A 23,921-nucleotide genomic window follows, 5' to 3' on the forward strand; every position below is an offset into this window, starting at 1 on the left:
CTAACAAAGGGTGAGGGAGAAGCCCACGTGGCTGCCCTGCAGATTTCAGCCAAGGAGGCCTGCGTGGCCCAGGCCGTGGAGGTGGCTGCGCTACGCGTGGAATGAGCTGTGATATGACTTGGTGTTGGCAGACCCTGTGATTGGAAAGCAGTGGCAATGCAGGTTCGCAACCACCTGCCTATGGTGGTGGAAGTTACCTTGTTTCCCAGAGACCCTGGCTGGAAGGAGACAAAGAAGGCTTCGGATTTCCTCCTTGGCCTGGTTCTCCTGAGGTAGATCCTCAGAGCCCTCCTTACGTCCAGAGTGTGCCACTTCTTCTCTAATGGGTGAGAAGGATCTGGACAGAAGTTGGGCAAGATCAGTTCCTGTGCTCTATGGAAGCAGGAGCACACCTTGGGGATGAAACACGGATCCAACCGTAACACCACTCTGTCTTGGTGGAACATGCAGAGATCCTCCCTGGTGGAAAGTGCTTGCAGCTCAGATATCCGCCTGGCGGAGGTGATGGCCACCAGGAAAGCCACCTTAAGAGTCAGGAACTTAAGAGAAACCATTCTTAAAGGCTCAAATGGAGCGCCTGTTAGAGCGTCCAATACCCTGTGTAAATCCCAGGAAGGGTACTTATGTACCATGGGCGGTTTGAGATTGGAAGCCCCCTTGAGGAATTGCCTGACCATGGGGTGGTGAGTCAAACTCTGGTTCCTGCCACACAGGAGAACTGATGAGATGGCTGAAATCTGTCTCCTAATCGTGTTGGGAGCTAACCTTCTGTCCAGGCCCGCCTGGAGGAAGTCCAGAACCTGTGGCACCGTGGCCTGGATAGGATCGCTCCCCCGGGAGTTACACTATGTGGAAAAGGCCCGCCATGTAGAGCTGTAAATGCGCTCCCTGGAGGGTCTGCGGGTGGCCTGGATAGTCTGTATCACCTTGGGGGAAAAGAGGTCTTTCCTCAGGATGCTCAGCTCAAGTGCCAAGCGGCCAACTGGAGCCATTGAGGGTCTGGGTGCTCCAGCGACCCCTGGCTGAGGGATATCCTCTCCTGGGAGATTCTCCAGGGCTTCTCCACTGAAAGTGACTGGAGATCCGCAAACCACGGCTCCGGGGCCAGTGAGGGGCCAACAGAACCACTTCCGCCCCCTTCTGAAGGATTTTCTGAATGACCCTGGGGATCAGGGGTAAGGGTGGAAAAGCATACAGAAGACCCCTGGGCCAGGGGCTCCGCAGAGAGTCCGTCCCTTCTGCCCCCCGTGTCTGGTACCTGGAGAAGAACCTTGGGAGCTGGGCGTTGAGGGGAGTGGCGAATAAGTCTACTTCTGGGCGCACAAAGTGCTACGCCACCTCCTCAAAGATCGACGGCTGCAGCCTCCAGTCCGAGTTGTCCACCTCGGCCCGGCTGAGCCAATCAGCTCTGGTGTTGTCCACCCCCGCTATGTGTTCTGCCCTCAAAGACCGGAGGTTCCTTTCGGCCCACTATCCCAGACGTTTGGCCTCCTTCATGAGGACCCAGAGTCTTGACCCCGGGAGTAGGAGCGTCTGGGGTATCGAGCCATCCTGAAGCTGCCCTTCTTCGGGGCAGTGGGTAGGACCTTCGTCTTGTCCTTGTTCTCGATCAGGAAGGGCTCCAGTGCTGAACCAAAGAGGAAGTCCCCTGTGAAGTGGCCCAATGCCAGGCGCCACTTGTGGCGTACATCCGTCTGCCAATGCCGTAGCCACAGCCGTGACACACCAATGAAGCGATTGCACCGGAGGCAAGCCTGGCTGCAGCTAAGATGACATCAGATGAAAACTGGATGGTTGCCACCAGCTTGTTGATGTCCTGATGCGATCGGGCATCCACTATGGGGGTGCGCTGCTGTAGCTCCTGCAGCCACAACAAGGATGATCGATGATGAATGGCTCTGGTGGCTGCTTTCACTGCACAAGCAGCCACTTGATGACCCCTCTGCAATGTGAGGTCCGCCTTCTTGTCCTCCAACCTCAGAGCATTCTCTGGCACCCGGGCATGTTGGTAGATGTATGCAGACCGGGGCATCGATGGAGAGCTGTGCCAGCACCTTAGCCAACTCCTGGTCCACGTTAAAGAACACCGTGTCCGTGGATAAGGGTGAGGGACCAGTGGTAGGAGATGCCCATTGGCACCTGACCAGATCAAGGAAGGCCTTGGATGTGGGTATCGTGTCAGCCTCGATGGCCTGCTCGTTAAAGATGTTCTCTGCTGAGAAGCCCTGGCATTGAGGCGGCACTTCTGTTGCTCTATTGCCTAGCTTGGATTGCTGTCTTGGCTTTGAAGAACAGAGACTTGAATAATGAGGGCTGGAACAACCCGGTGAATGTCAGTTTAGGAGGAGGCATGCCTTCCTCCTCAGACAGCTTGTCCTCCCTGATCTTGCCTCCTCGCTCTCCAGATCACTGTCCTCCTGGGATGAGGCTGAGGAACTGGGAAGGTCTTCCTCGTGGGCTTCCAGGTATTCAGAAACCCTGGGGGGAGGGGGAACCTTCTGTGGGTGTGGCTGTTGGAATGCCACTGCCATGCATTGCTGGAAGGCCCGCATCATCAACTTCTGAAAGTTGGGTGCCTCTGTGGGGGTATCTAGCTGGAGCCCATGCCCCCTGAGCAAGGGGACTACCACACTTGGTAGTCTAGTGGGCACGGCTGCCCCCACCACAGAATGGGGGGGGGGTTGCCACCCCTGAGCAGAACCCCAAAGGCCTGAGTGTCTATGGGGATCCTTGCTGGCATGGCTGGGTTCTCCTCTATGGCTCCACTGGGTAAGGGAGTGCCTGGAGTCTTCCCCTCTGTGCCCAGTCTTATGGCTGCTAGCCTTCTTGCAGAGCCTCTCCAAGGTCTTGTGCCTTCACCTCTCGTACTTGGAAGGGGACTTGGAAGGCTTTTGACCAGTCCCTTCCTCTGGATCTGCCCTGGGGGTGAGGGGCTTCCTTTTGGATTTGGCCTTTCCTTCCCCCGTCCCCCGGGGCGGTCTCTGGGAAGGCCACTGACCTGGGTAGATGCTCCTTTGCTCCTCCGGTGGGGCTGCTGACCAGGCTTGCAGCTGCCCGGGTCCTTTCTTCCTGGGAGCTACTGGGTGCCGCCATCTTGGATCACGCGGATCCTCCTGGCTTCAAAATGGCGCCGCATGGCTGGAAACGAAGGGCGTGACTTTTAAAAATACTCACAAAGAGGTGTGAGCTACGCGCCCCTGCAGTCGGATTCCTTGCTTCCTGCCTCTTTCCGACACCGCTGCGGCCAGGGAATTCCTTTTTGGCTTCTCCACAGTCTTCTGGCCAGGTGGATCCAGCGCGGGCGCTCCGTGGCATTTGGAGAAGCAGCAGTTCGCTGCGTGACTCCTGAGGGGTGCTCCTATGCCTGTAGAGCCTCCGCGGCAGGGCTTGCCTCCAGGAGGCTTGTGCCCTCTCCTCCTGCTTGCCCAGCAAAGGTCCTCACTGAGTGACTACGGTCTCACTCAGTGCCCAGGGGGCTTGTGGTAGTCCAGTCCTTGGAGGAGGAGGCTGTAACACGGTACAGGGAAGCAAAATTCACGCGTCCAATTATTTTTCATTTAATTCTTTGAGATTTGCCAGAGATCCAGAATGGTGAATCGTCCAGTGAGTGGATTGAGTCGATAACTGGGTAGTACCTGGTAGCCAGGGGCTTGTCCCAAAGAGCTTATCTGACTCAATCCAATCAATGAGAGGACAAGGTCAACCCAGTCTGGATACTCCTCCCCCATCACTATGGAGAATTCATTATGTCATCATACAGTAATGTAACAAAAGCACATCAAGATCAAGAGTTTACAGATTGTTAGACATATATATATTAATACTTATTTAAAAGTATAGCTTTTTCAACTTTTTTCAATGTCTACGTGATGCCTGTGAGTTTCATTACTCCTATCATGAGAGGAGCTTTAATATTTTCAAAAGGCACGTGGTGCAGGACAATATTATAGGTTGAAAAACTAAGACAAAGGAATTCAAATAATGTGGCAACAATTCTGGTAGAAGAGATATGTGGAACATTGTGTCTACATGTAACTCTACATCTGGATATAGGTCTTTTCTGCTGTGGCATCAGCCCTATGGAATAACATTTCCTCTGGAGATCAGACTGGACCATCCATGGTAGCCTGCCAGAAGTTCATCAAAATGTAGCTCTATCAATAGACTTGGGGGGGGGGGTGTCCTTAGGAAAATGGAGAGTTAGTGAGATGGCTGTATGGTTTGTAATACCAAATATGCTCTTTTCTAGTCTTTTAAAATAATATTATATTCTTATTGTAGAGTATTTTGATATTTATTTTAATGGTTTTTTATAGTATACATTTGTCAGATAGGTGGCATGAATAAATTAATTAAGTCTTGAGATAAAATTCATAATACTATATTAAAGTACCTAAAATAAGCATTACTGTACTATATCTTATTAGGTACTTATTAGGTTGTGCAATTTTTTTAAAACTTAAATACTTTCAACCAAAATGATTTAGAGATTGGTACCTGTTGTTATTATCTGATTGCAGAATAGAGTACTTTCAATACAATCTAGAAATATTTGTATTATATAAATGCAATTTTATGCTACATTCCTATATTTATTTATTCACTGAAAAATTGGAATTCAATACATCATAGGAAAAGGAGACTTTAGTGGTTGAAAAAGATTTCCACCTTTTTCAAACTTCTACAGATTGGTTTCATGGGTTTGGGAAAAAAGATAGCAACATGCTAAACATACTGTTGATCTTCAGACCTAAACAAGGGTTTACTCCTGTACCTAAACAGTAAATTAAAGCACTATTTGCCCCAAAGATATATACTCCAAAGCTGTTGCCAGACTGTCCATAAAGTTAGTGTTCCGAGACCTTGTGGAGAACAAGTGGCGGTTGTAGCTAGGAGGGCCTTTGCTCTTGCTTCCAGATCTAATTCAAGATGTTGGTTATGACTTTTAAAGCCTACATGACATGGTGCCAGATTACTTATGGAATCATCAGACTATCCTCTCTCAGGCAGGAAAGGTATATTGCAAACCCCGTCAATTAAAGAATACTGACCGATGGGGTCCAGAGAGAACCTGTTCTGCCATTGCCCCCAACTATTAAAACATTCTCAGAGGTGAGACAGTCTCCTGGCCTTCTGGAAATGTCTAAAGACCTGACTCTTCCCGTGACCCGTCAAAACCGCGGTCCACTAAAGCGCGCCGACGAAAGCGCGTACGTGACGTCAGCAGCAGCGCGACGAAAAAATTAAAATAAATTAAATTAAAATTAAATTAAATTAAAGCAAGCCGATTCACATAAAGGTAAGGGTTAGGGTTAGGGTTAGGTTAAGGGTTAGCGTTAGGTTTAGCGTTAGGTTAAGGGTTAGGTTTAGGGTTAGGTTTAGGGTTAGGTTAAGGGTTAGGTTAAGGGTTAGGTTAGGGTTAGGTTTGGGGGGGTAGGTTAGGTAGGGTTAGGGTTTAGGGGGTTGGGGGGTTAGGGTAAGGTTTTCACTTTAAATTTAAATTTACTGCTCACAGTGCGATGTTTTCGTCGCGCTGTGATGACGTCACGTACGCGCTTTCGTCGAGCGCGCTTTAGTCACCGCGGTTTGTGGTGGAACCGACTCTTCCATCCGTCTTGGGGCTCGCAAAGGAACACACAGCTATGACGCTGGTTAGCACCCTGAAAATTCTCCCCCTTATCTTTTAATGAACTTTTAATATTCAATTTTAACTAGCCTTGCCTCTATTTTAAATTTTTATGTTCAGTTTTTATGTTTTAATATTTATTTGTATACAACCCAGAGTTCCTCTATGAGAAAGATGAGCACTTGCTAAATTTAATGAAATATCAAAATATGTTATCCTTTTTATCGACCGACATTTCATAAGATTGTCAAGTATTATAAAGATTGGTGTTGCTTTTGAAAATTCCACAGAATACAAAGTCACAATTAACTTAGGTTAAACACTTAATGACACTATCTGAAAGGATGTGTGCCATGAAAAGCATAGCTAATATACTGTTAAGGGTTGATTCTTAAAATCTTTCACAGATATTACAGATTCCCACAAAGAGAAAGATATGGAACTGATACTCTACAACATATAATCAGATGTTAATTTATACCAACCTGATGAAATACTTCATTAACAAAATTCACATAATCTCTTGTAGACAAAAATATTTGTTGCACGATTTCATATGCAGTTCGGTGCTGCTCTTCAATGCTGCAAAAACTGGAATCACTGAGTATCCCGCTGTGGTTGATATGATTTTTCTCCTGATCTGATGGGACACTGTTTTCCACTTCAGGATTTTTATCTTGCGCTGTATTACCCACTGTCTTAAGAAGATATGAGGAAACAACTATGATAATTTATGGAAATTACTTAAGATAATTTAGTTTAACTTCTAATTATTAGCAACTAATCCCAGCACCCAAACCCCAAACCATTGAATAAAAAATTCAATAAAAAGACTGAATATATGTATGTGCACACACACACACAAAAAAAACCACACACACACACACAGTTTTTTTTCGGAATATAAGAAGCTCCAAAGTATAAGACGCACCTAGCTTTTGGGGAGGAAAAGAAGGGGGGGGGAATCTGCCTCTGCCTCCCAGCAATTTGCCTCCTTGCAGCAAACAGCTTCACTTTCAATTTCAGTTTCAGCACTGGCCTCCCGATGATCAGCTGTTTCAGGCTGAAGGGATTGCCATAGCCCATTGCCTTCCACAAGCCCCATATTCCCCATTTGCTGCAAGGAGATAAATTGCTGGGAGGCAGAGGCCAAAGGGTGAGGGCCAGTGGGTGGGCAGGGCTACATTCGGTGTATAAGACGCACCCAAATTTTCACCCTCTTTTAGGGGGGGAAAGTGCATCTTAGACTCCAAAAAGTATGGTGTATATATACACATATATGTACACATATACACACAAACACACAATTTTGCTTGGCAACCTTTTGCAGAGGTGTGATATGATATTGTGATTATGCAGTGATTACAGCCTAGTGGCCACTATTTTATCAATGGAAGCCTCTGGACAATCCTAAATGGTAGCCTGCAATTAAGTGGCGATTGCCATAACCTGGCCACTATCCCTGCTACTTTCAGTGATTCCCTTTGATCAGGGGTGTCAAACTCGCATTGTCATGGCGTCATCATATCGGGACATATCGGGACTTTTTTTCCTTTGCTAAACTGGGTGTGGGCATGGCCAGTGTGTGATGCATCCGGCCCCCGGGCCACGAGTTTGACAGGCCTGCCTTAGATTATGTAGTATGCTTATCTGGAACAACAGATACTTATTAATTAGACATATTTCTTTACTTGCTATTCTTTATTGCAGCCAGTGAAATGCATGTGCATAGAACTTAGACATTCAGTCCTATTTTTCCATCTCCATTAGTTTAAGCTAAACTGAAATAAATGTTTAATAATGCTAATTATTAAAAGGATGTCATTCTATTACTAAAATTGATTACTAGGTACATGATACTTATTTAAGGTATCAGGACTCAAAATATGTAGTATTTTACTAAATGAAACTTAAGTTCTCAAGCTCATGTAAGTTATAGTTTAGCTAATGTAATTTGATATTGATTCAATGTCAGAAATGCTAAACCAAGTAACACTCGCAACATACTTGAATGGTTCTGGGTAGAACCTCCACACCATTTTTGAAAGTTTGTGCTGCTGTAGGGTATTTCTTTTCCAGAAAAAAATCTACAAGCCATTTTATAAAAATTACACGAGCATCCAGGTATGGAATTTTTGTATTATAAACATTTCCACCCACAAGTTGTACTAACATACACGGATTTGGGGCGCATGCCAGGAATCCCTGTAAAACAGAAAACATTAAATTGAATCTTTAAAAGCCTTATAAATGGAAGTTTACATTCCAGACATTGTAAACTGGGATATCAGGGCAGATGACAGAAATACAAATGAAGATAATAATGTGTGCTTTCATAGGCAAAAATGATCAAAGCATGGTTGAAGCATACAATAAGAATTGTACATAGTGAAAGTAATGTGAATTAAGCGAGATAAAATAAGTCCCATGGGTGGGTTTGTAAAACAAACCTTGACCCTAAATATTTTTTTTGTAACCTTAAATTAAATTTTATAAGTTAGATCAATTTTTTATTAACTTTAAGTTGCAGGTCAGAAGCCATAATTTTTTTAAAAAATTAGCTTATCTAGTAAGCCAGTTTCTGCAATTATCACTGTTCTCCAGAGTGTTATTCCAAATGTGGTCTTAAAGGTAAGATTCCTCTCGCACATATGTGCTGGTCGTTCCCGACTGTAGGGGGTGGTGCTCATCTCTGTTTCAAAATCAAAGAGTCTGAAGACATCTCCATGGTCATATGGCCGGCATGACTAAAACCCAAAGGCGCACGGAACGCTGTTACCTTCCCACCAAAGGTGGTTCCTATTTTTTCTACTTTCATTTTTTACATGCTTCCAAACTGCTAGGTTGGCAGAAGCTAGGACAAGTAACGGGAGCTCACTCCGTTACACAGCACTAGGGATTCGAACTGCCGACCTTTCTGATTAACAAGCTCAGCGTCTTACCCACTGAGCCACTGCGTCCCTTTAAATGTGGTCTTACCAAAGCAATGGGCCTAATACTTCACGTGATCTTGAATCTATTCCTCTGTTGATGTAGTCTAGGACTATGTAGTTTTTTCTGCAGCTGGAGCACACTGCAAGTTCATATTTAAGTGATTGTCCACTAGGACTCCTAGATCCTTCTCACAGTTACTGCTATTGAACCAGGTAGTATCTATACTTATGCATTTGTTTTTCTTGCCTAAGTATAAAAACTTACTTTTCTCACTACTGAATTGTATTTTGTCAGATAGGCCCAGTGTGGAAGTCTGTGAAGATCTTTCTGGATCTTGAATCCATCTATTTACTAAAGATTTCAATCTTAATATTAGGAGAAAACTTTTATTCTAATGTTATTAAAATAATTGAGGTAAAATAGTTACTTACCAAGCACAGGATTGTAGAGGTTGGTTAGTTTTATAAAAGAAGGGAATAAATGAGGAAGATAATACTTTCTGAAGAGGGCAAAGAGAAACTTAAATCCTGTGTTAAGGTTTTCCTTATTCTTCCATTCCACCTTTGCAGCCTTTGCCAGAATTTAAAAAAATAACTCAAGTTAAATGAAAGAACACTGAAACATTTGTCTAATGAAAAATTCTATGTATACTTCTTTAATGCAATCTTTTTCCTAAGCCTCAACTTACGTTAAATATTATGTAGGGGATAGGATGGGAGGGGATGGGGCAGGGCAGGGCAAGAATAAGAATTAGAATAGGCTGGGCTAGGAATAGGAATAGAATTCTATATTGGCCAAGTGTGATTGGACACACAAGGAATTTTCTCCAGTGCATAACCTCAAAGTGTATCTATAAACAGCAAGTAATAGTCATGGGTCATAATCATAGTTACAATCATTAATCATAAGTTATAAACAACAATTGATAAATCATAAGAAACCAATAGAAGATAGTAGGAAAGATGAGAAATGAGACAGTGCTGTGGAATTAATACGTGAATACATGAATAAGTTAAATAATTTTAATGAAATTACTATATAAGTGCTCACCTGAATTACCATGAATTTTAAGAGTATCTGAAGAAAGTAGCAAGTTGGGTCTTCACTCTTTTCCCCAGTAGCATGTGGTAAAAGTGGTGTTATATCTTCAGGATATATCTTCCCTAAAAAAACATATAAAGATTTTAAATGATCACACCATAAAATTTGTACTTGAAAAATCTGCCTATTCCATATCCTTGGGAAGACTTGATAGGTGAATAAAAATTGGCAAATCTAACCAAAACATCTGGCTGACTGTGCAACCAACCATTGCCATCACCATCACTACCATCATGAGAAATGTGCTACAATAACAGTACAGTGCAGTAAAATTACAAACAATAATGGAATTGAAATGCCGAATGGCCAAATGGCCAAATCATCAGAAGCCATCTGTCAGGCCTCCAGTCATATTCCTTTTAGGATCTTTGGCCTGCCACACTCTTTCTTATTTTACTATACTGTTTCATTAGTGGGGAATTGGGAGGGGGGATAGTAAGGAGTAGAATATTGTTGTCAAAATAAAACATTCCTTTCTAGAAGCCCAAGGTCATCCTTTGTCTTTGCACCTCTGCACCTGAAGTGGATGGGTGGAACTGCCAGCTTGGCAGTGGAAGATTGGACCATGTGATGAACCTGTGGGTGTGGGGGCAAGGTCTTGAACTTTCAACTGGTGGAAAACCCAGGAAGCTTTCAGATTCGGGTTTCCCACAGATGTACCAACATGTCTCTCTTAATAAATTGGAACTTGAGGAAAGCTCTGCCTTGAACTCTGATTTAATTCTGGATGATATTTGGAACGTTGACACCATCAGGATGAAGTCTGGGCATTTTACAGTTGGATGATAACATCAAGCATGGGCAAATTAAAAATGTGATTAGTAAAGAATGCATTCAAAGAGTGAGTAAAATATAAAGGACAAAATTGAAATGGTGAAAACAATATCAAAGCCATCAACACCTGGGCCATACTTGTGATATGATATACAGCTGGAATTATTAATTGGACACAAGCTGAACTGGACAGTTTGGACCAAAAAATAAGAAAGCTCATGACTATTCATTATGCATTACATCCTTGTAGTGATATTATACTGGTGCCACAGAAATGGAGCCAGAGATTTACTTTCAAGTCAAACAAACTATTGAAGAAGAACATCATGCATTGGCTATAAAAGATCACCAAGACCAAGTATTGATGCAACTTAAAAATTGGAACTTGGACAGAATGTAGAGGAAACAAAAACATGAATATCAAGCTAAGTAATAAAAACATACATTGCTATCAAGGAAAGCATTACATGATCAATTTCTACAAAAGACTGTGGCAAAAGTTATGCACATAAAACTAGGCAATGGCTTACAACTGGAATGTTTTTTAAAGAAACTGAAGGGTTAAGTTTGGCTGTTCAAGAGCAAGCTATTCAAACTAATACAATCAAGGCCAGAATTTTAATTAATTTAGTAATTTAATAAATTTATATGCCGCCCAATCCCGTAGGACTCTGGGCGGCTTACAGAAACAAGATAAAAAGTTAAAAGTTAAAAAGAAAAAAGAAACAAATTTAAAAAACAACCCACCATACATTCCGTCTAGGTGGAGCTGGACATTGTTCGTGACGTCAACAGCCCCAGGCCTGCCAGAAAAGCCAGGTTTTAGTGGCTTTTCGGAAGGCCGAGAGAGTGGGAAGGGTCAAATGATTCAAAGTGCTGACTGTACAAATAAGCTGAAAAAACAATAGCTCATATACTCAACTTGTACAAGATGGAGGAAATTGACTATAAACAACAACATAACAAAGTCACCAAAACAATTCACTGGGGCATCTGTAAAAATTATCATATGCTAATAAAAAACATTAATGGGAACATTGTGTTGAAAAAGTAGTAGAAAATGAGCAGGTTAAAATATTGTGGGCTTTCCAAATACAAACTGACAAATTCTTGGAGCAAACACACTAGATTAACTGTGATTGAAAAGAAGAAAGTAAGGACAATTGGTGTGACAATAAGGAGATAGAAGAGAAAGAATTGGAGAAATATCAAGCAATGCAAATGAAAGTTAAAAGATTATGCTGTAATTTTTAAATTTGATTTGCGTATTTTGATATTTCTCCAATTTCTCTAATTGGCAGCAATGGTTCCCATGGTTGTTGGAATATTGGGTGCCGTATCAAAAAGCCTTTAGATCAGTGTTTCTCAACCTTGGCAACTTGAAGATGTCCGGACTTCAACTCCCAGAATACCCCAGCCAGCATTCAAGTTGCCAAGGTTGAGAAACACTGCTTTAGATAAATCTTGGAAAATCTTTGCATTGACGAAATTTCCATCTTACATTTGCATATACCCACACATACATTATGATATCCCAGGCTCTTGGAACAAACGCAATGCATATGAAGACCAACATTAGCTAATGAATTGGCAGCTACGTATTATTTCAGACTGGTGTGTATTTACTGTTATTATTACAACTGACAAAAGAATCATCAATCTAGTAAAGGGCAACTTTTCTTGGAACAGAATACATCCTGGGGCCTTTAACACCACCAAATAACTCTGCCTATCCCAGATCATTTGGGATGGATTTGATAGGTAGATAAAATGCCAAGTCCAGTCCAAACACCTCAATCATTGGGTGGACAACAACAACAACAATAACAATAACAACAACATTTTATAAATGTGTATGCCACCAACTCTAAATAACTCTGGGTAGCTCACAACAAAGAAATTATCAAATCAATAAACATAATGCATAAGGATAAAATATGGCAAGCATGATGAAGCAAGGGCCCTTACTCTTCCAAATGGCTCTTCTAAACAAGCAATATCTAGCACTTCCCTTTGCATATTTTATGCATATTTAACAGGAGACTTGTGTTCTTAGCAATCCAATCACAATTTAAATCACTAGGCTTGATTTAAATCATAATTTTTAAAGCGCAACTATCATCTGTATCCCACAGTGGCTCCTCCTCTGACCTGCTGCTGACAGTCCCATTCACTTTAATGGTCATGGCTGGTGATGCGGCAGTGAACAACAAGGTGTGGGATGTGGCAGGCAGCAGGTGAGTGGATGCGCGCTAACAGGCGCTGCTACCATGATGGATCTGAAATGACAGGTGTTCTTTAATATTATATTTATAAGCTGCTTAGAAGATTTCACTTTCATTTTTACTGCTTGCCCTTCCTCCTCACACTTAGAGCCTGATGGTACAGATGCATTTCTCTTCAAACAATCATAGAGTTTGTAGTGTACAAAGAATTGCAAAACAATGGAATAAAGGAATATTCCTGAACTTTGTTTGATTTATCTCATGGTTACTGTGAAATTGTGTGAATGCTTCGATGCAGCCCATGCTTGCAGAGCTTGGATTCATTGAATGAGTTTACCAAAATATAAATATTGCAGAACATACAGTCTCATGCTATATAAGAAAGCTCCATTTCATGCTGAATAAACTAAATTAGTAATGTATCTTAAATAGAAAACTATCTTTAGATAGATTTTTACTCCAAAAGCATTTTATTAAAATAAATTTGATTTTTAAAAATCCTATTTAAATAAAAAAAAATATCGATTTTTATCCACCTTGCTTCCCTCTCTATGCTTTCTTTTTAATCATGACTTTCATCCTGATTTGGGAAAATCTACATTACTAATATACCACCCTAAACAGTTCAGTCAAAGATTCAATTATGCTATATATCAAAAACAAGATCTATTTTAATCTTTAATATAACATTTCATATATCAAAAAATTATGTATGTAACAAACCTGTCTTAGCAAGCTCTGGTCCAGTCCAAACTTTAGCAGGTGGCATGATTCAATTTTCTACTTTTAAGATTAAAGGCAAATCAATTCAATTTAAGCAATTCTGAGTTTCAATTAAAAGCTTGGACCATAGAATGTGGTGGTGAAACATCCTTTTAATGACTGCAGCTGCTTCATTTTTTGGCATAATAATGGAATGAAATTATGGGACAGTAACTCCTGCCAAGTTTTAGCTAGGCACCTTCAAGGATTTCACTTTCATAAATGCATTCCCTGTTCAACTTTTAAGGCATTAGGAATGAGGAACAAATAGCACAGCAGCTTCAATTGTCCAGCAAAGACCCTTTAAAGAAACTGCATAGAATAAATGCAAAGTACCCTACTGCAACTTAAAAATAAATGCTTTGAAAAACTGTGAAAAAAAAGCTATTGCTTTTCCACCTGCTTTTCTGGGCTAGCCCACACATACTGGCATAAACATTGGCAAGGACACAAAGTAACACCAATTTACACTCATTGGGTAATGTACCTTATATGCTCTATACACTGTCTTTTGTAATGGCCATAACTGGTTAGCAAGCTTAACATCTTAAGTGTTTAATTCAAGCAATTCTCAAACTACAATAACCACTCAGTGAAATACAAAAAAGTAATAGAGTTCCCAAAAATAATCTTCTATAAGACACAAAGAACAGAATAGTGTTTCTTAATTTATTATTTATTTATTTGATTTCTACAGTCACCCATCTCAGTAAGTGACTCTGACTCTGCATCATAAAAATACAAACAATTTTTAAAAATAAAATACAAAATAAAATATCTGCTTGCTATGTAATTCACATTCCTTGGCTGACAAGACTTGTAACATGCCCAACCTGTTGAACCAAATTGGACAATTAGAAAGACCAGAGAACAGTCTCTTATGGCTCCCAGCAAAAACCAGAAACATATAATCAAAGGTGTATCATACTTCCTGGACAATGATATTTCCCTTTCAAAAACATTGCACAATTGACCAACTAGGTACTATAATCATGCACCAATATTGAAACCAAACTCTATGGAAGATATATAGATAGCAATAGCACTTAGACTTTATAGCCCTCTCTAAGCGGTTTACAGAATCAGCATATTGCCCCCCAAAAGCTAGGTCCTCATTTTACCGATCTCGGAAGGATGGAAGGCTGAGTCAACCTTGAGCTTGGTGAGATTCGAACTGCCAAACTGCTCGCAATCGGTAGTCAGCAGAAGGTAATTCTGTCCACATAACTTATTGCAACATTGTATCAGGGCCTAACAATCACCCACAAAAATGAAAAGAAGAATATTTATTTAAGTAAGTGAGTGGGACACAGATTTCCTAAATCAGTGGTTCCCAAACTTGGCAACTTTAAGACTTGTGGACTTCAACTCCCAGAATTCTCCAGCCAGCTCTGCTCTGGAGTTGAAGTCCACAAGTCTTAAAGTTGCCAAGTTTGGCACCACTGTCCTAAATGAATAATTAAAAGTGTTTTAATTACTGCTTAAAACTTTTTTCTATACAGTAATTACAACCATTATTTAAAACTTCAATTGATGTCAATTGACTAATATTTCATTAGCAGAGCAACTAACTTCCACTTGCGAGAAACTTAATAAAAAAATCAGAAGAGTAGAATAACTAACCATTAGGAAGACTAGAAGGAGGACTGATGAGGGTATCGAGTGTACATGGACCCTTTGAAGATAGAACTGCAGGAAAACCAGGCACAAGGCAAGCAAAAATTAACAGCTGCTCTTCTGCACAATTAGTCTGGAGGGCTTGCAGCCAAAGAAGAAATAGCCGTATTCCTTCACATCTTATCTGAAAAGAAGGCATATTTTTTAAAAAAAACAGTATAAAATAAATATTCACAAAACATCTATTAGAAACCATCAAATTTTAAAATAAAAATGATGAAAATACAATAATCAGTTCATAATCAGATTTCAGATCTTAATGAAAATTGTATCAGAAGGCTAATTATGTCAGTTTAGCAGATTTGCAAACTACACAATTATGTGTCATCAACGTCAACACTAATTTCTTTGATTTCCTAATTAATGTGATATGATTGCTTTTCTTCTTGCACACAACATATACACCTATATGCTGTATATAAAATTTAAGTAAATACCAAATCTTCCTTTTGTTTATCAATGTATTTATTTGAAAAATTGCAAAATCTTTGTTAATTAGTATATTATGGATCCTTTAATAGTGACATATGAAAATGCCAACTTACACCAGCTTAACATTTGTTACCAAAAATCATAAATAGTCATGATCAAGATAGAGAACACAGCACAATTCTTGACCTATTAACTATGGATCAAGAAAGTAGTAAAAAAAATCCAAATATGAACATTTGCCAGGATAGGTTTTTACAAGTATCTTGAGTCTTTTATCTCCTTATACAGACCAAATTAAATTCCTTAATAAACATACTTTCATCTTCTACTCAGTTTTTCTTTAAAATATTACAGTCAGCTGAAGGATCCAATACCAAATTAGAATTCCCAGTTATATAGAACAGCTGTAAACTAATGAAAAAATTCAGAACCAAACAAAAACCAGGCTTATCTCTCACTGGACCATAAATTCATGAGAAACACCTGACATTCGGTCCCGCATAAACAGACTGTGCCACAAGTCATCAGACTCCTCAACGCAAAGAAACTGGAACCATAATACTTGTGTATTTAGCTTGTGTATTTTTTGTGTATTTAGCTTGTGTATTTTTTTAGCTTGTGTATTTTTTCTCTCTTTTAAGTTTTTAGATTTAGAGTTATATGTAGCTCTGTTTTTTTTTTAAAAAAAAGTTTAATCTATGTTGTCTGATGTAGCACCTTGGTCCTAGGAAAACGTTGTTTCGTTTCACTGTGTACTGTACTGTATATTGTTGAAATGACAATAAAACCTGACTTGACTACCACCACTGTTTCAAAACTAAAAATTAAAAAAAAGAAAACTATAGAGATTATATTAAGTGAAGATGAAAATAAAGGTAAAATAATATAACAAACAATGGCTATAGGAAAATAAAGTCCTGGATTTAGTTTAGAATAACATTGAAATCTTACTTGGATTTCAGGCTGTACAAGTACAGTTTAATCGTTCAGCTTTTACTCTACTAAGTATTTCTCTGTAAGAGCCACTAGAGGTTGCTCATTCTCTACACATATAAGAATATTCTGCAGAGGTAGTTTTGAATCTGTTCTAGCTGCTCTTAACAGGTTGTCAATTTTTTTCCAAACGTTATGTCTTTTATTTCTGATGACATGATTTTTTTCTCTCTCACAAGATTTAAACAGTTATTATTTAGTTTCCTTCTGCACCAAATCAAATTTTCTTTTAAGTATATCAACTTAACACATATTTTGTGATCCTTCTTATGGATTGCATTACAATAAGGAATTCAAAATTAGTTTTTTCTCTTGGCTCAATTCCACCAGGAAGTTCACCGGTTATATTTCTTTGCTGAATGTTGCCAACTGACATTCAATGGGATTATCAGCCAATTGCCTCTTCTAAATGCCTTTTCTGATGCAATCTAACTTTCAGGAAGAGAAATAAAGCTGTCTTTTTTATCCCATGAGTGAGACATTTTAATGGGTGAAACTGAAGAGGAAGTCTGTTTTTTATATATTTACAAAGCATACTAGCTTCCCAAATATTGACTAATGTTACTGCTTACCAATTCCATTTAATAAGCAATTCATGTGTAGTTTTTATTAGCATACAGACAAGAACAAACTGCAAATCAGTATACATTCATCTTTAACGAAAATGCACAAAAATTGTTGGACAGTCAGCAACCATAAAGTTGGGGGCCATGACTTTGTAAGAGCAAGAATAAATCTATATACCTGAATCTCTCGATTTATATAAATCATATGTCCCTCTAACCATGCACTACCATATAGGGGCAAAAGTTAGACCTCCTCTACCCACTCTCCAAAAACATCAATTTAATCATTTGCAACTGATCACTCAGAAAGAAGGTAAACAACCACAAAACAGTCTCCTCAACTCTTAAATCTTAAAACCATTCTGAAGAATACCATGGTTGATGGTAAACCAGCAAGTGATCCAGGAGAATCAGGACAGCCTCCAGAGATTATTCAAAGGGGCAACTAATGCTGTCTCAGTACTATCCACAGAAGCTTCTTGGATGAGAAGTGAAACATCTTCAAGCAAAACAAAGAAAGTCTGGTTGCCTTTTGAAAAAAACCTTGGGATGTAAAATCACTATGCTGTTTTAATCACAATAAGTAAATCCTATTATAGTACAGATATCCTGCAGCCACCCAGAACACCAGAAAAAACCATCTATACAACATCATCCAACAAAAAGGAGACTCATATAACTTTGCTAAAAATGATTATGCAAATTATACAGGATGATCAACACAAGCTCTTCATCTTTCGCCAGCAGTGCTATAGACATCTCTTCCATTGTTTCATCTTCTAGAGCAGTGTTTCTCAACGTTGGCAACTTGAAGATGTCTGGACTTCAACTCCCAGAATTCTGGGAGTTGAAGTCCGGACATCTTCAAGTTGCCAAGGTTGAGAAACACTGTTCTAGAGTTTCTTGGTAAACTAGGAATCTTGCAGTATCTGTGATCACAGAAGTACACACACTCCAAGGGGCCTTTGTCTCATGTTCATTCCAAGCCATTACTAGAACCTTGGACAAACTCAGAATCAGAGTTTCAAAAAAACCCTCTGAGTTCACTCTAAAGCTCACTGGGTTCATTAGTCAATGGGGAGGCTGACTGAATAGGTCCCACCTCCCTGATAGGTCCCACCTCCCTCTGCAATTGCAGAGAGCTAAAGGACCAAGTGGGTGTGATCCAGGGCGAAGGGACTAATTTATTAACATATGTGAATCTCAGATAATGATGCTATTGTCTCAAAACAAAACTTATGCAAAGTGAGTTGGACTCTGAATAAGTTGGATCACTTCTATAGGGACGGTGAACTTCTGAGCCATCTCATTCTGGGGTCAGAGAAAGCAGGTTGAAGAACTATGAACTGGGGAACTCAACTGCTAAATTAATTGCAGGTCAAGGAGTTTGGGCAAGGGCACTGCTACATTGCAAGAAGGAAGGTGGAAGGAAAGCAAACCCAACTAATCCCTGTGACCCAACCTTGCAAATAGTGTCGCACATTGAGCTTTATCTGGAGCAGCGTACTTAAAGGTCATCAGAGACTTGAGCAGAAGAAGCTTGAGGAGCAAAGGTGACAAAGAATTAATGGATGAAGAAGAGGAAGCTCAGAAAGAAAATGAGACAAGATTTATAATAAAAGGGGTAGAAGAGAGGCATGTCCAGGAGACAATACATTGTCCAAACTCTCCTGGAAATCCAATTGGACAATTTAAGTTTTTAACCATATTTTCTCATTAAAGAGGGAGTAACAGGAGAAATATTCATAGTTGGAAAATGACAACCAAATATTATTTATGATGCTGTATATTTTGATTACACCCTGTTTAAACCATTACAAATCAAGAACATAATTAATAAGTTTTACGACTAGATCAGTTTGCAAATAATACTGTTGACCAAATGCATAATTCCATCCAGTAACAAGTGAAACGTTTTGAATAGATTTTAAACTATGGAAATTTGACTTTCCATAATTTAATAGATCACAAGTAGTTAGATAAATAAGTATTGCTAGAAATATATTTGGCTAGACTAAGCCTACCCAAAAAATAGGGCCCATAAATCTTACTAATCTTATTGCTATTAAATAGCAGTAATATCAGCAGCAGCCAGGTGTATGTATGACAAAAGGAGAAGATGGCAGTTACACTTTGTATAGCATTTGTACACACACAAATGGTGTGTGTGTGTGCTCAAATCACACTGCTGCAACCGCCATCTTGCAATGTTTTTGAGCCTCCTCCCGCCACATGCTTCTACAAAGCAGATTGCTTCTACAAAAAATACAACCAGATATGACTATCAAAAGGGCACAACTAGGACCAAAAAGCAGTGAAATATATGAAAATAGTATATCACATGTTGCCTTGTATTTAACAAATCATTTTCTTCTAACAAACAAAATGTTATGAATACGTATTTAGAGAAATGCAGAATTTTAAGCAAGCACTAAAATACCTTAAGGCAGTTTCCAGTGTGCAAAAGTTTCTTCAAAATTGACCCTAAAATAAAGAAAAATGGATTAGGAAAATTTCAAATTAAAGATTAGTTACAATTAGTCATGGTCGATAAAAATAAATATAATTCAAGAACTAAAATAGTAATGCCTTCAGTGGCCAAAAATGACTATATATTACTATAACTACTATTAATAAAAACATTTACATGCATATGGCTTAAAATTTTAATTTGTTCAAACTTTCTAATATGTCGTGCAGCTCTCAATGCAGGAAATACAATAGAATTATGGCTAAAAAATTTCCTACCTTTGTACGATGTTTTTTTAAAAAAAACCTAAGACTTGTCCTTGCTATAAAAAGTTCTTAATATTTTATAAAACCATTTAAAACAACTTTCATTTGAAGTAATTCAACAACATACTGATCCCCACTTTTATGAATTCCTGTATGCTGTAGGGCCAGGATATCCGGGGCGCTGTCTTCCTCTGATTGTCTCTACCCAGTTTGAGGTCCTATCCATAAAAGAAGGTCATCTAGTGGGACCACCAAGAAGCATTCCTTTTCTGTTATTGCACTTGCCATTTGACACTATTCCCCCAAGTTTAGACTGACTGCACTCTTGCTGTCTTTTGGCTGCTCTTCCAAGTGTAAAAATTGGGAAGTTAAGTGAGCCTGTGGCACAGTTAATTGTTGATGGCTATATAAATTATACTAAATAAATAAATACTGTAAGTTAAAATAACTACCTCTAAGAAAACACACTGATCTTGAAGCAATGCTCATTTAATTATCTGTTCTCATAAATTTATTACCCACATTTATTTTCATTTGTGATTTTAAAAAGATACCTTGTAGGGTTTTCCATACAGGTATTAGAACCTACTGGCACCCAATAGAATTCATTCCAGTTAAGTAGGCAACCATTTCAACAACAAATACATTTCCAGACTGTTGATTAAAACAATACAATTTGGTATAGAACAGTGTTTCTCAACCTTGGTAACTTGAAGATGTCCGGACTTCAACTGCCAGAATTCCCCAGCCAGCAAATGCTGGCTGGGGAATTCTGGGAGTTGAAGTCCAGACATCTTCAAGTTGCCAAGGTTGAGAAACACTGGTATAGAATCTAGCTGATGCATCTTATCATCACGTAACAGTTTAACAATTCAGATGCAATGATACCTGAACTACCATTGGTTTCTCCACTACAGCAAACTAATTGTTCAAATATCAACTTAAAGAGATAAAGACAAGAGATTATAAAGATTACTTCAATATCTTTCATTCAACATTTTAGCATACCAAAAAAGCAATCTAATATGCAAAGTGTAAAATATCACATGTCAATCCAATTTGTTGTTTCCCATTAAGAGAAAAGATGACAACATCTTTTTGCCTTAACTGCACCACAAGGCAAAATAGGAAAGCTTATTAATCTGGACTTTAAAAGTATACTTACCTATGCTATGAAAATGCCATCGATAGAAAATTCTCTCAGGTAATAATTGTAGTATCCTCTGGAGAAGTTAAGAAAATTTGTTGTTTTACATTTACATAAAGCAGCTTCTTAGATCTAGTGATTTAGTCTAATTTGCATAGCGCACAGTATAATCTAATATACTCAGAACAGAAGCCACAGAATTCAATATGGATTATTCTGAAGTAAAGAGCCACAGAATCATCAACTGCAAAGGCAGTTTAAAATTAGAGATCAAGCATCACTGACATCTAGTTAGAGTCACTGACTAGAGTCACAAATTGTACTCCATGATAGTTTCATAAAGCATTATTTATTAAATAAGCAAAACAGGGTTCATACGTAGTTTAGACCTCTATATTATAATTCATGAACAACAAAGCAAGAATCATATAATATTCTAAGCAGAGCCAATTAACTTTATTATAATTAAACATGTAAATCAGTCTCCCAATCAGTTTACAAATCAGTGGAACCCTAGACTTGATCAAAATCTGAAGCTTTAGGTAACCATAGGTAAGACTGCTGACATTTTCCTAGAGCTCATCAGATGCTTTAATTCCTAAAAAAAATACTACAATATTGTTTTTTTTTAAGATGAATTATTTATTATTTACATTTGTGTGCTGGCAACACTTCACAAAGGCAGCCAAGTGACTAATTTGTCATATCTATTACTTTGGTCAGATTCAGATGCAACTTCTAATTAATGAACCAATCAGTCTTGTCCTGGTTAATTAGAGGCAAGAATTTCCACTTAACTTCTTCATTTGATCATATCACTATTCATGTCATTGCCTCACATTTTGACCATTTAGGTATCTACTTTAATGGATATCTAGAACTGCTCACAGAGCTGGTTGACAACTTCATAAATGTTTGACTAGAATCTGCAAAATGGAAATCTATGTTCTTAAAATAGTAAATTGTCTGCGTCCAAACTTTCGTCTTTGCTCTCCTTCTTTGCATTACACATCTTGTCTGATAGCAGGCTGGTCTAATTAAATTGCTATATTTTTATCATTTATTTAAACAATTAAAAGGGAGGGGCCCCACCTCCGCTATTTAGGGTCATACCATTGTGCTTGTAAACAAAATATGTGTTTATTATTATAAAGAACCATATAACTATAATGCTCAGTATATGTTGAAAATGGGTAACTTACTTCAAAAAGAAAAAGAACGGAATCCAACTCTTCCCTTTGGGATTTATTTCCTGAAGGGCAAAGAAAAAGAACATTCCTTCCCATTATGCATAATGAGATATTATATAATTATAATAAATTCCACAGAAGGCCTTTATCTACTTGAAATAAGGATATATTTTTTGCAGTTTAGCAGTAAAACGGGGTGGCAGATTGTCGCATTCACTGAGATTAAAGTAAAGGAAGCAGTTAAACATTTTTTCTAAAGTTCTCTTGATTCCTTAGGAGGTAATACAGGACAGAGAAATACTTCAGAGATGCTACAAAAATCTTTAAAGATTAAAAAAACACTTTGAATTGGCCTTGGAAGCAAACTGTCAATCCATGGAATAAAGGTGTAACATGTGCCATTCTAAGGGTACCCATAGCTGCATATCCCACTGCATACTGCATAAGCTTGCAAACACTTTTCAAGGACAGCCTCGTGTAAAGTGCATTACAATAATTACATCTGGGAGATCACCCAGGAGGTCATCAGGGCATGAGTGACTATGAGCAAAACTTCCCAATCCAGGAACAGATGTAACTGGTGCACAAAACAGAACCATACAAAGGCCTCCTAGCCATAACTGCCACCTATTTGTTGAGCAGGAATCATGAATCTAGGAGGATCTCAGATTACACACTGGGTCTGTTTGGGGCAATGCGACCCTGTCCAGTACCAAAGATTGCATAGTCCCTGAAATGGAGGGAAATCTATAGCCATTCAGTCTTGCAATTCCAGGGTGGCAAGTTAACATTAGCTGTGGTCTCCAATTCAGAGTAAGGCTCCTATCATCTTAAAGGATATCCAACTCATTTTGTCACTCTAGACCCAAAATCTGTAGTTTAAATTCTACTTTAGCTTGCTCATAACTCATGGACAAAATATTTATAGGTCCACACTTTGACCAATAGAGGCTTCTCTTCCAGACTGATGATGGCCTGGATATTCTATTCATCTTGGAGTTTGGGGCAATCATTCTAATCTTCTGGTAATTGTTTAGAAAATCCACTCCAACACAATATTGAACAAAGGCTAACCAGTGTCTATAAGAGGATCATAGCAACATAATTATATGTTTAGGAACATAAACATAACATATGTTATGGTACAGCAGTTAACAAGCTCCACTCTACACATTTTTTAAAAAATTGGCCATAGTAACTAGTAGCAACTTATTTTTGTTCTTTTTCTTTTGTTTTCAAATAGTCCTTTAAATTACCGTATTTTTCAGAGTATAAGTCGCACCGGAGTATAAGACGCACCAAGGTTTTGAAGAGGCAAATTTTTAAAAAAGTAAGTAGGCAGATGGAGAGAGAGGGAGAGAAAGAAAGGGAGAGAAATACAGTAGGTATGTACGTAGGTAGGTAGGGAGAGAGAGTAGGTAGGTAGGTAGGTAGATAAAGGGATAGAGAAATAGAGAGAGATGGAGAGGTAGAGAAATACAGTAGGTAGGTAGGGAGAGAGAGAGAGTGTGTGTAGATAGGTAGGTAGAGATATATATAGAGAGAAATAGAAATATATAAAGAGAAATACAGTAGATAGGTAGGGAGAAAGAGGGGGTAGGTAGGTAGATAGAGGGATAGAGAGAGAGAAATACAGTAGGTAGATAGGGAGAAGAGAGTGTGTGTAGGTAGGTAGGTAAGTAGGTAGGTAGATAGAGGGATAGGAGAGAGAGAGAAATACAGTAGGTAGGGAGGGAGCGAGAGAATAGGTAGGTAGAT

The 23,921-nt window shown here is 39.1% G+C and overlaps 1 protein-coding gene across 1 annotated transcript in view; it reads right to left on the reverse strand.

Moving 5' to 3' along the window:
- The window catches only part of RALGAPA2 (Ral GTPase activating protein catalytic subunit alpha 2), a 194,857-nt gene that overhangs the window by 161,060 nt on the left and 9,876 nt on the right, over positions 1–23,921 (reverse strand). The window contains 9 exon segments of the mRNA XM_032219499.1: positions 6,112–6,324; positions 7,634–7,784; positions 7,786–7,831; positions 8,992–9,130; positions 9,611–9,723; positions 15,046–15,223; positions 19,531–19,574; positions 20,992–21,049; positions 22,176–22,225. Of these exon segments, the coding sequence (XP_032075390.1) occupies positions 6,112–6,324; positions 7,634–7,784; positions 7,786–7,831; positions 8,992–9,130; positions 9,611–9,723; positions 15,046–15,223; positions 19,531–19,574; positions 20,992–21,049; positions 22,176–22,225 (992 nt within the window).

Source organism: Thamnophis elegans, chromosome 6 (assembly GCF_009769535.1).
Source record: "Thamnophis elegans isolate rThaEle1 chromosome 6, rThaEle1.pri, whole genome shotgun sequence".
NCBI lineage: Eukaryota > Metazoa > Chordata > Lepidosauria > Squamata > Colubridae > Thamnophis > Thamnophis elegans.